Below are 18409 nucleotides of genomic sequence, written 5' to 3' on the forward strand. Positions count from 1 at the left end.
GAAACACAACAGAACTTTCTGACCATGAATCATACTAAATGGATGCTTACTGAGAACTGGGAGGCAAAGTTGTGGAGCTGTATGTTTGGGTTTTAGTTCTCTGAAATACCAGAGCTGTTCTGGGGGAAGGGCCGGAAATTTTCCATGTTTTCAGCATCTTTTTCCTATTTGGAAGTAGTTCATTTGTGATGTCTGAACTCTTCAGTCATAATTCAGTGCAAAGATCAAAATGTAATAGCTAATACTTAAGGATGTTTTAAATTTGTTGGCAGCATACAATTGTCTTGTGGAGGATGTTAATGACAAGGAGCATGCTGACACTGTTCATTTTTACCTCACTTCTCTGAATGTTTTGTAAAGAACCTTCAAATTTAGGAATCTAGTTATTTCTTGGTCTTTCCTCTTCCTTACTCGTCAACAAAAATGCAAAATTTGCATGGTTTCATAACAATAGGGGATTATGTCTATTTGGGGCGGTTTTGCTCAATTTGTCTTAAGCAGTGGGGGGGGGGGGGGGGCGGGATGTGCTGTTGCATGTTACAGGGCTACAGTGAGGACAGGAAAAGCTAGATCTGTTCTGCTAATCTGGGAGTGTGGTTCAGTGGGATAGCTAACCTGGTTTGACAGCTTGCTGCCACTGAGAGTGGATAGTCAAGTCTTCCTTGCATTGCTTCAGTGCTTAGCTAGCACCTTGGTTAGCTATTGTGGCTTCCTAAATTGACTGAAATAATAATGATTAATAATGATTAGTAGTAGTTTTTACTTCTTAATAAGCTGTATTGACCCAAAAGTGTGGTCAAATTAATATGTGTCAGTTTGAAAAAGGAGAGAAGGGGAAAAGGGTGTGTCTGTGCGGTTAGTAAGTAGGAGGTCAGCACCTGTCGGTTGGCAGAAAATCTGTGATTGCGTTGTCTGTTGCTGAACTGCATTTAGATTTTGCTTGTGCTTTCCTGATAAGGAGGAAATGTTTAGAATGAGGGAAGCCACCTGTCTTCTAACTCTCTAGGATGAGAGCAAAGTGTGTGGTTATGTTTGTGCTCAATTCATACGCTATACTGTGTTATTTTCTAGATTGGATGAAACCTTTGTAGAACACAAAAAAAGCATGTACATAATGTCCTTTTCTTTCTGGTGTTTGTCTTATTACAGGCTTTTTTCATTTGGTAGTATATTAAACTATAAAACTTTGGGGCTTTTTTTTTTTTCTTTGGGGGAGGGTAAGCATGTATAATGGGTATTCTGACAAAATAGAAGATGCATTTGAAACTTAACTTCAGAAGAGTAGAAGCAGTTACTTTATTTTTGTAATAAATTAGTGCCCATTTCAGATGATGCTCTGGAATCTATTAAAATTTTTTCACTTTAAGTGCCTTTGCACTTGGTTAACTCATCAAGGATTTGCTTTTATTTCTATGGCTTCGTACTGTCATGATGTTCTGTGTGGTTCTTGTCTCCTTCCGGTTCCTGTGTTTGTGTGTTGAGATCATCTGATCTAGTAGTTCTGATATATTTCAAGGAATCAACTTTAATTCATTAAGTTAATACTCACTGTTAATTCTGTGCTCGGTGACAAATTTGGGGAGTCTTCTGTTTTCTTTGTCACATTGAAATTTCATTGTTCTAATAGCAATTAGCTGTGATTTGTTTAATTTGCATTAGTGTTTTCTTTTTTCCAATTGTCTTGACCTGGTTATTTGTTTACAAATACATTTGTTTATTTGTTAATGAAAAGAATGGAACTATCTCAGGAGGAGAGAGTAAAATGTTTAAGAACCAAAGTTATTTAAATACAGACTTGTATAATCATTAAGATTAAATTATTTTACTTCTAGAATAAATTTTCCAATTTAAAAATTTTTTTGCAAAAAAAAATAGTGATAAAATGCAAATTTAGAGTTAATATTAAGTATGTTAAAATTTTTCTGAACAGTACCTCTTTATATAGCATTTAGAAATGTTATATAAAATGCTTTGTGCTTTGTTCCACTTAACACTGTAATACTGAACTGACTGTGGGTCCCTCTTGATGAAAAAGTAGAATAAATTATGGACAACAGCATGATGCAGTATTTATCCACTGCTTAACAGCATTACCGTAATACAAATCTAAAGCAGACAATACAAAGCTCACACAGCCCATTCCTTAAAAAACAACAAGAAACTCAGAAAAACAGCTTAAATGTAAAAGTAATTTTGTTGAGAACATTTTAATTATTGGGTGAGTTTCTAGATGCAGAGCAAATCAATTAGTATATAAATGGGTTAAAGTGACTCTGAAATTTAGCTCTTGACTTTAACTGTAACGAACCTCCTACCCTGCTTGGACAGCACAATACACTTGTTAACATCACGTGAACTTATTCAGGATGTAACATAGTGTCTGTTTAACAGCAGTATTCTATGAAAAATGAGTTTGTAATGTCAGTTAACCAATTTGATTGTTTTTATTCTCCAGAAGACCAATTTTTCTGAAGCATAAGAAAAAGGCAGGCTTTCTTCAAAGCAAGCCACTATTTAAGCAGTAGGATGAGAATCACGGCCAGTAATCTGCTCAGTAGTACCGTGTCATTAAGATAAAGCCTGTCTGCAATCGTTTCATGAGGGCAGCTGAGTGCAGAGTTAACTCTGAGCATCACTTCTGGTCTCACCCCTATCTAGTCCAAAATGCAAGGCATTCTTGTGATGTTTCTTTAAATGTGAAAATTCCAGAACTTAGTACTGCAGAAGAAATCACTGTGTGAAGAAATGAGAGAGCATGAATAACTGAGTGGCATGTTAATTATTATCATTCTGTTAGTACAAAGCACTCCTAAGTGATTACAAAAGCTTTTTTTAAAAAAAAAGTCTTACATAATAGGGCAGTATTAATGCTGCTGTATGATGGATAAGGAAATGGGGATAGTGAAACCCAGCTGATGTTCCCTGTGTGCATTTTTAAAGAAGTGTTGGAATTGTAAATGCAATTTAGAAGATGCTAGAATTAAGGTTGCTTATTATGATCTTTTTGTACAAATGAACTTTTCCTTGAAGTTCATCACTATACCATGAATGTTTTTTGTTTTTTAAATAAATGGGATGTTAATTTTTCAGGTGAGCAACTGAGATGCAATATTTGTCAATGAAAATTTTGATAGCTTTGTATGCCTAAGGTGAGGTGAATGGAAACTGAGTTTTCAGATTACTTGGCATGTAAGTAGCAATGTATGTAAAATAGCATTTGATTTGAGCAATACTTGAGCCCAGTACATCTAGAGAGTATTATGTCTGGGAGAGCAGGGGGCTCCTTCATCCTCCTGCCTGCTGCAAGTGGCTTGCTGCCTCCTGCTGCAGGCAGACTGTGCCTCTGCTGAAGGTGTGACTGACAGCTGGCAGCTTCCCACAAGGGGATATTCCTGTGCCCTCCTTTGTTCTCAGTCTGCTGCTTCTGGGATGTGTCACTGAGCCAGTTCAGCTTGCTAAGCAGGCAGAAACTTAATCTGACAGCAGTAGTTTGCTGCTGTGTTGAACTGGCCCTGGAAGGGCTTAGAGCTTTTGCTAGTACAAAGAAGAGGGAAGAAACCCTTCCACAGAAGAAAACAACAAAACAAATTTAAAAAAAAAATCAGATTAGTTACAAGTTGTGATTTAGAAAAGTTTTTCTCAACTTCACTACATAAGATCAGTGTTCAAGTTCATAAGCACAGACACTGCATCTGAAGTTTGCAATATTCATTTAAGGAACATCTTATGAAAGTGTTTGGCGTATGGTTAGCACCACATTTCCTTGTTGGCATCAGAGGTGATTTGAATCTAATTATTCAGGATACAATTTAGCTGCCTAGATGCTTGAGAATCTTCTTGCCATCCCTGCTGGAAGCAGGAGTGATTCAGCCACCTGCTCCATTACACATCTTTGAGGAATTCTTCAAGGCAGATTCATCCCAAGAATTAAAATAAGAAAAATGATAGATGTAATCATATCAAAACTGGTACCCCATTTTTCATTAAGGAATGTTTGTTTCATCTTTTTGCCTTTTTTAAACTTCACAGTGTATGAACAGGTTTTCTTTATGGCTCAGAAAGCTGTTGGAAACTAATATCTAGCTGTTTTGTTTTGGCTCCTAAAATTAGTAAAGCAGGCAACGTGTTGGTATAAAATTGTTCATTATAAGTCTTCTGATTTTAAAGATAAGGTAACTTTCTTATGGTCTTGAACAGAGGTCAAGAGAAAAAAATTCCTTTTGATTTTTTAAAAATTTTTTGGCCGTTCTGAAAGTAGTTCTGTGCAATTTTATAACCATATCTGAAACTCTGCTATTATATTGAGGGTTAAGAGGTGGTAGTTTTCAATTTTCTTGGCACACTGAGGTTAAATTAACATGCCCAGTCTGAATTTCTGTTAAAAATGTTCTGTAGCGACATTCTTGTGTACCTTTGCAAGGATCTGGAGTGAACAAGATTTTATTTTTCTTGCTGAAAGTTAAGTTGTTCTTGGAAAGTTGTTAAGGAGGTTTAGCAATCAGGTATTATTGTAAATGTTAACAGCATGAGAATGTGGGTAGGAGTAGTTCTCTTTTCTAGAAGTGCATAATTATTTTGTTACTCAAGTAAATGAGGGTTTGACATGACTGTCTTGTCATTTTATAACATTGTCTTCACAATATAATCCCTTAAGCCTTTCACTAAGGTTTATGCAGAGGAATCCCTACTGATATTAGCGATACAAGTAGGTATTAGGAGATGAATAAGATTTTTCAGTGTTTTTCAATTAACGTCTTTTATGTCTCATCTTTGAGGAGCCAGTAGAAGCCAAATGGGTTGGACTTAGGGTTGGATTTTTCAAGCAGAGGCTGAGTCACTGGACTCTGGAAGTGACAGACAAATTGAGGTTATGGAAGCAGAGATGTAGGTATGTTAGCATTAAAACGCTGGGTGTAAGCAGCTATATTTATTGTCATAGCTTCAAAAGGTCAATTTGCTAATACATTTTTTCTTTCCATATTTCTTTCTCCTTCTTTAACAGTGCTGTAAATTCGGTTTAAAGTAGAAGAAAATCAGTCATTCCTAATTTAAAAAAAAAAACATCATGTTGCTTCAACTGTTCCTTAGTCTTTTGACATAAATGAGTGGAAAATCGATGGAATTCTTGCTTTAACTATTTAGGAGTAGCACCTGAAGAAAAGCAAAAATTCTGTTTTATTATTTCTTGACCCTCACGGTTTGATCAACATTGTTTCTGTGTGGAGCTGTCACAAAAGAGCTGGAGCTCTAGGGTGTTTGTGTGAGGATGAGCTTAATGGAGAAACTGATCAATTTAGCACTGAGCTCAAATTATTGAGGAGGGGAGTGAGTGCTCATGCATTGACCAGATTTGGTATGCAAATCAGCAATCAAAGCTAAGCAAGACAGAGAGGAAATAAAACATGGATTAGAGAGAAAAAAATGGTTGAAGTTCAGTAAAGACAGATGCCACAATTATCTGTGGTAGTTATTTTTAATGAAAGTTACACGATAGTGCTTCAAAAGAGGAAGGCGTATGTTGAAAATGTAAAATTATACTGACAATGTAAGAGCTGATCATGTTCTCCATTGAATACAAAAATATCATTTGTGTATTTTTTATCATTTTTGCTTTTACTGGTGCTGGTGAGTAGTGCTACATTGATTGCATCATTGAAGGTAAATGTAGCTGTAGCTACATTTAGCTGTAAATGGCAGTCCAAATTGCAGTACAGAAGGGTTGTTTTCTTTCCTCTTCTTAACTATCCAAAACAATCTCTAAAGAAATATTCAGAAGTACTATATTGTGTAGATCGGAAGCCAGAGAGAAAGCAACAAATGGGTATTTTTTATCCAGCTGAGGTAGTGGTAGCACTTGTGTTTAAACAATAGAACAGTTATTCAGAAACATGGAATAGCTCTGCTATTTCCTCTAAATTCTCAATGGATAATCCATAGGCTTAGAAAACACTTTCCATCTTCGTGGTCATTGCACAAATGGAATTGAAAGATACATGAGTGGGTAAGAGAAAACCAAGCAGCTCACCCAGAAGTTGGACATCCAGCTTCTCAAAGTGCTATTTTAACCATTTTTAACCAAAGTGCATTTTAACCAATCATTCAGAATTGCAAAAAGCCTCTGGTTCTAGGTTAAAACAAAATGGGAACCCATCTCCTGGTCTCTTCCGTGATCTCTGGGCTAGAGATGCCTCCAGCACTCTGTATTTTACTGTTTTTTAAATCTCTTGGGCAACAATATGCCTTCCTTCCTAACAGATCAAGTGGACAGTGCCTTGATCAATCTATCTTTGGTATGAGGTTAGGGCACTCCTGGAACAGCAGCGTGTATTTTTTTTGGCAAAAGAGGAGCTCCAGATCTGGATTGTCATTTCCTGGACAAGTGTTCCAACCACTGCACTGTTACATTATGTTTTCGTGGAGCTGCAGCTTCTTTCTTGAAACAGTTTTCTTAAAGTTGCTATGCCTTGAGTTAGTTTTGAAAAGTGATGTCAGATTAGGTCCTTTTGGGTGTTAACATTTTCAACTCTTCTGGTTTGAGATCTCCAGGTGGAAAACAGGTATCAGACTTTCAGTTTAATTAAGACTATTCTGCTTTCCAGTAGGCACTTTAGCAGAGTTTTAGGCACCTTGGTAAGTTTTCTGGTAGAATACAGAGACAGAAATTATAGTTAAGCAGAAATTTTTGTCAGTGTGGTAGTTTAATGCTTGAATCTACCTAAATTAGTTTACTGTTTACTTACTTATTTTTTACAGGATTTCTAATGAGTCTTTTCAGGAACATAGTGGCGATAGTACTCCAAACTATATGTTTAAAAATGAAGATAGAAACTGAATAATAGCCCTAATCAGAAAATCCACCATAGCAAGGGTATGCCTTGGTGTGCTAGTCTTCTTCCATAGCAGAAATATAATTATTGATTAAAATGTAATACAACTAGTGGAATGAATAAGTAAAAATTGAGATTTGTAAGAATCTTAATATACTTTAAAAGTATATTTATTATTATATGTTGATACTGCTTTAAGAAATAACTTCTTGGGATGTAGGGGGGAATAACTAGTTCGTGAAAACTGGTGTATTTTTGGATATATTGTCTTTTTCTGTCAATTACTGGGAAAATAAAACACTCCTCTGACTAGGTTTAGTTTGCTACTTCATGGTAATTTTAAATATTAGTATCAACAACTGCATTCCTTTCTTTAACACATACATGCAAGCATTGTGTTTATGCTATATGCATTTTGTGTGTGAAATTCTTGCTAAATTCTTCAGTATCCGTGAGGATATGCGTGCATACCATACTTATTACTTTCATCCCCCAAAACAGAAATCAATGTGAAATAATTCAGATTATTTGCAAGATCACAATTTCAAGATAGTGTTAACTGTGTCCATTCTTAAGTTAAAATATATGCTTCTATATATAGCTCTTACTTGTTTTGGACAAAAGTACAAAAACATAGTAGTTTGAAATCAGGGCAAAACCTAAAAACAAAACTTCTATTAATGCAACAGAGCTCGTTTTATGGAGAAAAATAAAATTTGAGCTATAAAAGCTAGTGAATGCTTCTGTGAGAACAGAATACCTGCTGGTGCCTTGAAGTCCTGACGGCAGATGCCTTGTTTTGGAATTTAGATCAGTGACTTAGGAAGGAAAATAAAATCATTGAATATTGAAGGTTGCACATGTATGTTACTTACCCAAATAAATTATTGTTGAAATAAAATTTTTATATTTGGTTATTTCACGCACTTTTGAAGTGGAAAGGGTTCACCCTTGTTTTCCTCATACATAGAATGGTCTTCCGTTGGGGGGAGAGATTGGACAAAAAGCCTGACATGAGAGGTCATAAATGATTTGGGTAAAGGAACTGAAATTTTATTTTTTTTCATCTTCTCAGTACAGAGGAGACAAAAGTGCAATGAGCACTATTTAAAATTGCTATTAGCCTGTTGTTGTCCATCAGCCTTATTTCACATTAGGTTGAAAGCTGCAATGTCTTAAAAATCAGAGTAAGGACGCACATGGAGATTCCATATTTCTAGAATAAGATTATGGTCATAAGTAAGCCCCTTTTGGGGAAGTTGGGCTTGGTGGTGTTTGCAGTGTTACCTTATAATAATCCAGTTGGGTTGTTTGCTGAGGTAATGGTCCTTCGCATATGACTTGTGTATGAAAAAGAAACACAGGCGTATCACTCTATACTAACCCTTACTGATCAGAGAAACTTTGCATGTTTACTGTACTCCTTTGAATTTTAAACTGCAGTTTGTGTGATGTACGTTCTTCGAGGCCTATAAACTAGACAGTAAAACAATGAAGAACCAAGTGACTCCTCTCTAATGACAGGACTGCGTGAGTCACTAACTCTACTACTTAAATGTATAAAAACTAGCTGCAGCTTCCAGGTAGAATCCTCACCTCCATTGCAATTTTTTCCAACTTTTAAGTGAATTATATATTCTTGATAGTATCTGAATAAGGAACAGGAGTGTTTAAGCTTCAGTTTTATAAGCTACAGCTATCTGATATGCTACTTTTACCAATTTGTTACCCTGCTTGCAAGAGATGTGGGAGGTGTCAAAGTTAGGATACAAAGGCATAGACAGATCTTCAGTGCAAAGTGCCAGTTGTAACACTGGTTTTGGAGTTTGTTGTTTTGACACTGATTCTGTGTGTAACATGTCTGTGGGTTTGTTTCATACACCTACCCGCTCTGTTGTTGGTAAGTGCCCGTATTGGTGAGGCTGCACGGTTCGATGGGCTAGGGAGGTGACCGATCTCACAGTGGCTACAAATAAAAGCTTGGGCAAGTGTAAGGAAAAGAAAACAAAAAGTCGGTTGTAAGGGGACCTGTTTGTTTCTTTTTCCTCATGTTTTTCCTGGATTATAATGGCCGTATCATTACAGCCTGACACTCACCATCATTTCAGCATCTTAAGATAAGTGAATGGTTGGAGGAGGTGGTTTCATATCTATGAAATAAAGGGAAAAGGATCATGCTTTTTTTTGGCTCATGCTTATTTTTTTCATTGGTGTCTTGATTTTAGATTGGCTACGCTGTCATGCAAAACTGTATCCCAAGTTAATGTTAATAATTAAATTAATAATCCTAACATCATAACAGGCTCAATTTCTATCAAGAGTTTCTGTTGCACTCGACGGTACAGCTCGTTCCACAGATCTTTGCTGTTGTTTTTCACAGCAGCACAACTTTTGAGACCACACATGCAGGAAGAATATACTGAAGAGTGCACTTGTTGCCTGTTTCACAGCAGGTTACCCTTTGGAACAGGAAGTTTTCTGCTAGCTCGAGCAGTTCTTGTACAGCTAGAAAGATGCAGAGCAGCAGTGGTTGGAGAGTGCTGGCTTGGTCATCAAGGCTTCCTCTCTGCTCAGCAGACAGTCGTTACTGGAGCAGCTCAGTTGTGTCGTGAAGCCACAGCTTTAAAAAGATCCAATGTGGTATTTCATGCATGTAGGAACCAGTTTGACTGCAGGGCAGATATGGACTTGGGGAGTGCACTTGGTTTGAATTCTGCTGAGCACCATGTCTGTATTGAGGCTCAGAGAGACCTAGGACAGAATCCTATTCTATGCATTTAAATATTAGGTTGTTTTATGCCATTATTCTATTTTTTAAGTACTTAGAATATTTTTTAGGTAATGGCCTTTGACAGTGTTTGACAGATACTGGCTAGTTTAATGAGATGGAAGATAACCGCTTTTTAATCCAGAATTGTCTTGAAGGGGGCCTACTATAGAAGAATGATGGATAAGTAAAGATATAATAATACTAACTTGTCTGCCATTCAAGTTAACAGTGAGTATGTGACTGCATTCATTTAAGCAAATAATCTTTTGCTTCCCTATGAGAGAGCTCCCATCAGAATTTTTAGACATGAAATACGTTACCGTTCTCCCTGGCCAGGTGTTCCTCCTTCAGTATTTCTTTTGTTACATTATGTTTTTCAGCAGCTTTCTGCTTTCGAACTGCCATCATTAGAAACTCAGTAGGAGCAAAAGTCTATGTTAATTTGCCTGACTGTAACTGCACAATTAAAGCAGTTTATCAGCAGGGGTTAGGACAATCAGTGTGTTCCGATGCTTCATGTTATAAAAATTACTTCTGTTGTTCAAACAGATACTGTAATTAGTGCATCATTTTGAACTGGTTTTCTGCAGGGCTGGCTTGGAGTTTCATCTGATGAAAACCTAAGTGCTGATTCCATATGCAGGCGTCTTCTAAAGTAACAGCTTGACTGAAATATTAATGTCAGGAGTATATCATACAAATGCACATGTTTATACAGGTTTGGAGTGGGGTGTTGTTTTTTTTCAGGGTATTTTTTGTTCACCAGTCCTATCAAGATCAACTTAAATTTACTGACAAAATCAGAGGAGAAAGAGAAAGGCTATTAGGTGGACCTCCATGTTTGTAAATACAATTATTATTATATGCTAGCATTTAATACCTTGCTTTTACGTATATGAACAAGTTGCTTCATGTCAGATAATAAAGGTAAGAGTATTACGTGGGCTTACACATAATGAGCTTTCACATGGAATAGTTTCATGAGAATGGTGAGCCAGTCTTCAAGTTACACTTTAAGTGTTCAAAATGTGCTCCCTCATCTTCCACCTCTCTGAATTATAGCACCAACCTGGTGTTGACACTCAGTAGCCTAGTCCTTAACGATCTTACTCAACTTACTTGTCTGTCAGAAAATGGGGAGGGGAGTGGGAGCATGTTGGCTTGGCTCTTTGGCATGGTGCTGGGGCCAGCCCCAGTGGAGGGAGCAAGAGAGAGACCCCCTGGTAAGGGGAGTGAACCTTTTGAAGATGTTAGATTGGTCACAGAAGGACGTAAGGCAACAGTAGATGACAGAAATGATTTTTGTTTTGCATGGGCTAGAGCTCTCATGAATACGTATCAGCTGACACGGAGTGACTTTTATATCTGACGCTTCTAAGTATTTATTCTTCTTCACATCTACATATTTATTCCTTGCATAATGTTATAGAAACCATCTGTCTTCTGAATGTTCGTTTTCAATGATCTCTTCAAGAAAACCTCCAAAAATGAAGTGCTGTATATGAGGTTGGCAGAAAAAATTATTACCGTGTTGGACAACATGAGATCAACAAGTCATGTGGCCCGTGAAGGGTTGGGAGTAATGAGTAGGTTAGGGAAAAAATTCTTCTTAGATTGCTCTGGCTTGGTTTTACCAGTTTGACTGTGTTGACAAAAGCTCATTAAATAACGCGTGATCGGTACTGAGTGGTTGAGCTGTGTTACTCTGCTGAATGACTCATTAATTTAAACCTAACGTTGTTGCATGGCTATAATGCATATTAACTCTTAAAATACAAAAACTAGAGCAAGACTAGAATTCTCTTAGAATGAATGAGCTTACTGATTCGTCACTTTTACATTAATTTAACTTTGGTTTTAAAATTGCTTTAAATCAACATGTTAACATTTTTGTATGTTCACACAGTTTCTTTTTCTGTTTTTCCAGTTACTTTTAAAACATCTATTTGTGAAAGTTTTCATTATGGAACAAAAACCTTCTTCTAGAACTACTGTCAGTTGTAACGTACCCATCGCACAATTTATTACGCAAAATACATTGTGGTAATTGTACTAGATAGCTAAACTTCTCTCCACATCTTACCACCTCTACTCAACTGTGAGAAGTGGCTGAGTGATTGGACTGATTCTTACATCTTAGAATAATTGTAATTAAACTTCTTAGAATGTCACTGAATTAAACCTTGCATGGTTTAAAGGAATAATGCTATTTTGATGCCTTTTAATTTCAGCATTCAATTTGACATTGCTTGCAAACATTCTTCGATTGTGCTTGAGTTTTTCCATATTCTTTTTTGTAAGTCAGTAGGGAGAGCAGCTTGTTGTAATTAAATTCTGTTTTCACCATCCAATAATCTATTGCTTCAGGATAAGTGAGGATACTGAGGTACATTCTCAACATTCCCCTGTGCCAGTGGCTTTATTTATTTAAAAAGCCTCTGCTACTGAGCTGTGTTTGGATTTTCTAATAACCAACAGTGCTGGAATTTGTATGAATTATATTGGAAAAAGTGCACAGGATGGGAGTTGTACTTTTTTAATGCTATGGGCCGTAGCTTTCTAAAACGAATGAAAAATAATCCTTGTGGAAAACTTTTTTTCTGTTTAGATCACATTGCATTCTTTCATTGTTGTTTAGTATATCCCTGCCTGTTTATAAACAGATGCTGGAAAAGTATTTGTTTTCAGTTTTTCAGTTTTCTTTAATGCCATTTTAACAGCTGGAAATGACAGGATTCTACTTCATTAGTGTGATTATTTTTTTTAGTCAACTTCTTTTTAGTTGATGGGCAATACTTCAGGTATTTGTTGTGAGAAACAGTTTGAGTTTCTAAAACGTGCTTAATGAAAATATTCTGTGATTCGGGGCCTTCTTTCTCATTTTTCCCCTTTCTTTCTCATATTTTCCCCTTTCACCATTTGAATCTCTTGAATAATTTCAGTCAGGCTTGACAGACACTTCTTTCTTTTGGGTTTAAAGTTCTGTGAAAACTATTGGCTAGGTAGAGGAGAGGCCTAAATTAATAACCCTGGTTGAGGGAAGGGATATGACAAGTTTTCAGTCATCTGTATGCTTAGTTTACAGTTAGTTATCTGTGTTCACTTTTTTTTTTGGTCAAGTCAATAGCAGAGGTAGTAAGAAGGAAGCTTTGGGATGGGATATGAAGATATGAGTATAAATGACCTTGAATGACGTATTGGGATCCGGGAGGAATAAGGGCATGACTCGGAATAACTGTTGTAAAGGTGAGGTTTATGGAAAACAGGATGGAAATTAACAGGGAGAAGGACTTCATTTTTAATATTAAAGCTTGGCTGTTTAGATGCAAATCAGATGCATCCTCTGCTTGCTTTTTATCTCCTTAACAACAACAACAAAAAATCAAAGCATAACAACAACAAAATCCTCCTTTGCTCCACCAGAACAAAACCTCTAACCTTTTTTCTTTTATGATTTTTGTGGAATGAAATTTCAAGGAGTTGTAGAAAGAAATTTTTTTCAACTACTTGACCCAGTGACCTTAATAGTAAGTTAAATATTGAACAGTTTCTTTAAGTCCATTATTGTGTACAGGTACCCTGAGGATAATGAGTGTATACTCACAGGCAACAGAAGGAAAACAAAATCTGTTTACAGAATTAGGCCATATTTAAGGATACTGAAATTTCTGCCAGACAAGGAACACAGTGAAATTTCATCTGCCAGTTATATTACTCTTAATGTTCTTTAATTTAGCAGACAAGATAGTTTGGTTGTAATTAAGCTCTTCTAATACTGTTGTTCCCCAAGCTTGTGGCATAAATCATTTTATTCTCTAATTTCCTGCATCTTTTCTATCTCCATTTTTCCCGTATAATTCTTACATAAACAATTTTAGGGATGCAGCAGAACTTCATGCTGTAAATTACTTCTTGTGTACATTATGCAGTTTTGAATATATGTAATTGAATTTATTTTCCCTCAGCCTTTTATTCAGGTTTTCTGGTTTTCTTGGTGCTATTTCTTTCTTCTATGTATGTATATGTACCCTTCCTGCTGTGCTGACGAATGTGTTTTGGCCCAAAGTAACTCTCAAGGCAATTCCTGTTACTCCTTATGGTTTTTTACTCTGGGCAGACCTGGCAATGTGGCTGAATCACTTGATAGTGCTGCCGAAGGATGGGAGGCAATGGGCACACACTGAAATACAGAAAAGTTCTATTTAAACATAAGGGAAAAAAAAGTTTTTTGTTTTTTTTTTTAAACTATGACTAGAGGTCAAACATTGGAACAAGTTGTATGGAGAGGCTGTGGAGTCTCCAGCCTTGGAGATGCTCAAAACCTGGCCCTCAGCAACATGCTCTAGTTGACCCTGCCCTGAGCAGGGTGTTGGACGGGGTGATTGCCAGGCATCCTTTCTGACCTCAGCCATTCTGATGCTTCAAGTTATTGGGTTTGTCTTAGCTGCAATTCAATTCAAGATAGCCACCATTTCCAATTTCTTTCTGTTGTGGTTTAGCCTCGTCAGGCAGCTCAGCACTACCCAGCCCACGGTCATTGTCCACAGAAGAGATGGGGGAGAGAATTGGAAAGGTAAAAGTGCAGTAACTCATGGGCTGAGAGGAGGACAGTTCACCAGGTAAAGCAATAGCCGGGCTCACAAGCAAAGCCAAGCAAGGGATCCCCTCGCTGCTTCCCATCAGCAGGCAGGGGTTCAGCCGCACCCAGGCCAGCAGGGCTCAGCGTGCCGAGTGGCTCCTCAGGGGGACAAACGCCATCACTCCCAACTTCACCCCTTCCTCCTCCTTTGCCCCAGCTAAGCATGGTGCCCCATGACATGGGACACCCCTCTGGCCAGTCCAGGCTGTCCTGGCTGCGTCCCCCCCCCAGCTCCTGGTGCACCCCCGGTCTCCTCGCTGGCAGGGCAGCACCAGGAGCAGAAGAGTCCTGGGCTCTGTGTGAGCACGGCTCTGCAACAGCTGAAACGTCAGGGTGTTATCACCGCTATTTTAATCAAAAACCCAAAACACAGCAATGTATTGTTCCTCTATGAAGAAAATTAAACATCTTAACCAAAATCATGACACTTTCTACAAAGCTTCACAGTGAGCATCTCCTAGCCATTTCCTCATGATTGCTGTTTCATCACCTCCCCCAAAACAATTTCAGAACCAAACTCAAAATAACCCTTAAAGTCTCAGACCATATTTTATGAGTCTTAAGAGAAACACCTTCCAAGCAGACTTCCAGATAATACTCAGTTGACCTGTTCAGCCTTCTACTGGACTGGGAAAAAATGTTTTTAAGACAAGTTGCATAAAGGCAACTAGCTTAATTTAAGCAATTGTTTTACTTCAGAGAAAATATATTTTCCCAACGTCTCTTCAGGGTTTAAAAGGAGAATAAGGTAGCATAAAATGTTGCAGCTCTTAACTGCAGGTTCTCTCTCCTGTAAACCTAGCCCTGCAATGCATTTTGGATCTGACTTTCTGTTGGAATGAATGACTTAGTGTATATCTGAATTTCCTGTGTTGTTGTTGTTTTTTAAAAAGAAACATACAAGGAAACCCCCCAACCATTTGTGTAACTTTCCTCTAGACTTCTAACAAAGCAAATGACAGACATTTGCAAAACAATTAACCCGCTAGGAAAGCAACTTGTGGAACAGAATTGGAGCAGTACACGGACCTTAAGCCCAAGTGTATTGAGACAGAAGAAATTAGAAGCCTGTTCCTGACTGTTCCTTTTTTTTGACTAATTGTTTTTTTGAAATACATTGTATGGACTTCCATGCTCCTTAAACTTTCTTTCAGTCTCGCCATTTGACTTAAGAAACTGTACTCTCCACAGCAGCAAGGCTTTTATTAGTGTATTAGAACACTTTAAGATCATAGTAAAGGAGCAGTAACTGTCATACACGGGTTCAGTTGTCATCCTACTAGTAGTTGTGTGACTGTGTTGTGAGGTCTGACCTGGTAGTGCATGTGATTATTGACCTAAAACAGTGTGTTACACCTAAGAATAAACCATGGGGTGTGCAAGTCTTGTGAATACATGACCTACAGTATAATCTGTGTATTATCTTAAAACTTTTTAAAAACTAAACAAACCCAACACTACGATGACAGAAAACTCCTCATGCTATGACAGAATATTTTGAAGTATAGCATCAATATTTGAGCCGTTGTTAATCTGAAATTCTCCAATACCGAATCACAGAGAGGCAGTCTACTTCCTATTATATATTATTTTTTTTTATTCTAAAAGTTGTAAGTCAGGCATACATGCACTGGAACAATATGTTTTATTTTTCTTTGCTGACAGGTAGTGAGGCTTTGCATTGTGCTATTTTAATTGTAAAAGAACTCACTGGAGAGCAGCAGGCCCCTTTCTTGCCCCATTGTCTACAAGTATTGCATTGGTCACGACACAGGTAGCAAAACTGCATTTAGATATCCCCTCTTTTTCAGGAACAAAACTGGCTGTTTTACGTGGGGATAATTCTCCTTGTCATTTGTCCGTCTTGCTCTGATATTTTTGGGAAGTGTTACGGTTGTTCAGGTGATCATGAATTTGTTACGTTAGTAAGCCTGTACCTTTCCCGCTCTTTGTGTCAGCTCACTAGCTGTCGGTGCAAGAAGAGAGCAGAATGTTCTTTGCTGTGCCTTCTGCTGGTTTAGGAACCTTATCTAATTAATCTTAATTTTAACAAAATACTTTTCACTACCTCGTATGAATATAGCTTGTCACAATTTTAAAATAACTCACTTCTGCTTCAGATTAAAAAAAAAGAAAGAATAGTTTAGTAATAGTGGAGTTTTGTTCATGATTGAGTGAAATAAGCTGTGAATGCCTAGCGGTAGATAGTTCCTTCAGAAATTAAATTACAGCAGGGAACTTATAACTCACCTGCACTTTGTGTCAGGGTCTGTTTTATAAATGAGGGTTATTTTTCTCTTTTTCGTTTTTCAGCTTCTGAAATTCAGAGATTTTATAGCTACCATTGTTTAGAAAGTTACTTGGGATAACATTTCTAAGATAATCAAAAAGACTGTTCTTAAAATAAAAAAAATCACAGTGGCTGATAAAGGGAACTTGTGTATACGTACACGTGTTACAGGGAGAATAATGAAAAGAAATTTCCTCCGAAGTACTGATTTTTTACATAAATTTTCCATACTCCTCTCATGATTTTCCATTTTTATCCTTGTCTATTCCACAAAACATTTCAGACTTAAAGCAGATGAATTAAAGATAGAACGTTCTAAGGAACAGTGCTCCTTCAGGTATTTATGAATATAAAGTACTTCATGTATTTGCTGGTATTAAATCTTTCTGATTTCCTGGAGGAATTTTAATGACATTTAGGGTAAAGGACACGTTTACAATTAACATCACTACCTTTAATTTTTTTAGATGTTAATTGTCATTAAGCCACAAATATTTATTTGTCTTAGAAGCAGGATACTTTTTTTTTTTTTAATTCCTGGTATTTTAACTTTAATTCATTGGTTTTAAATAAATCTGTTTACTGGGGGGAGAAGGGGCTTTATTTGGATTCAGACGTTGCCATAATAAACCTTTCTCTTTTTTCTAAAGTTTTGTTTTTTTCCCCGAAGTTTTTACATATCTTATTACATTTTAAATACTGTATTTAAATTTAGCTAGGTCTATTACCTGCTTAATAAAAATGGAGTTGGAAAGCTTCTAGTGGGTTGCGTTATTTCTGAAAGAATGGATAGTCGAATATGTAACTTAATTATATTGATATCTGCTGTTCAAAGTATTTCTTTAAAAAAATTGTTTAGCGTGCCCTCGCTTCCTCTAATATTGTTGCTAAGATTTATGTTTGGGATTGTTAATGCCGTTGATGTTACAGAGGACCTGTGTAATAGTGACTGTCTTGTTTTGTGGTCTTCTGCGGACAGTATTAAAGCAGCCATCCCATCTCCTCCTTGTCTCTGCCCTTCATCCAGTATATGTATTTCCTTTTTGATGTTCTGTTTGTTTTTGAAACCTTTTCTGCATGACTATTGAAAAGCAGCTCTTGCCACTGAAGAATCACATTCTTCACATCCTTTGGAGAGATTCAGCTGGGCTTTCTGCGTATCGTGTCTGTTTTAACTTTTTTTGAAAACATGAGGTTGCCTAACCACGAGTATGTTCTATCTGTTTAACCCACAGAATGCTCCAAAGAATATTGGTAGCAACTGTATTTCTGTAGTACTTTGTGTTCTTACTTACTTGGTTGGGAAAGGTAGTCTAAGAAAGCCCACTTGTTTTGTAGTTATCCTTAACCAAAAAAAAAGTTTCAGAACAGAAACAAAATGCCCCCCCTCCAAAACATTTTCTAAAAGATATTTTTAAACCTAAGTTCTTGTTAAATAACTATGTGAAACAAAACTGTCTCCACAGTATCAAGAAGACTTTTCCCATCTTTTGCTGAAAATGCAGTTGATACCATTCACAGAACTGAGTTTATCTACTGTTTATTTGATTGTTTTATACAGAATGTAGCAGTGCTCATGCTCTGCATGTTTTACTTTTTCAGGAAGAACAAAACCGAGGCAAGCCCAACTGGGAACACCTGAATGAAGATTTACATGTACTTATCACTGTGGAGGATGCTCAAAACAGAGCAGAAATAAAACTGAAGAGGGCTGTTGAAGAAGTAAAAAAGTTACTGATACCCGCAGTAAGTATTTGTATGCAAGTCTTTGATGTACATTTTCAGGAGTTGCTCCTGAAAAATAATTAATACTACCGCAGAGCAGCATCCTAAAGGGAAGTTCAGGAATTAGTTGTTAATAATGTAATGATCTTTAAAGGTTT

General features: G+C 36.9%; 1 protein-coding gene across 15 annotated transcripts in view; it reads left to right on the forward strand.

Moving 5' to 3' along the window:
• The window catches only part of QKI (QKI, KH domain containing RNA binding), a 158323-nt gene that overhangs the window by 84208 nt on the left and 55706 nt on the right, over positions 1-18409 (forward strand). For all 15 annotated transcript variants that reach the window (XR_014582956.1, XR_014582957.1, XR_014582958.1 and 12 more), the window contains one exon: positions 18129-18272. Coding sequence is in view for 12 of the 15 variants with exons in the window: in XM_083832564.1 (XP_083688690.1) it covers positions 18129-18272 (144 nt within the window). In the remaining 3 variants the exon portion in view is untranslated. The remainder of the gene's footprint in view (positions 1-18128; positions 18273-18409) is intronic.

The sequence above is a fragment of the Anser anser genome, assembly GCF_964211835.1.
Source record: "Anser anser genome assembly, chromosome: 3".
NCBI classification, from domain to species: domain Eukaryota; kingdom Metazoa; phylum Chordata; class Aves; order Anseriformes; family Anatidae; genus Anser; species Anser anser.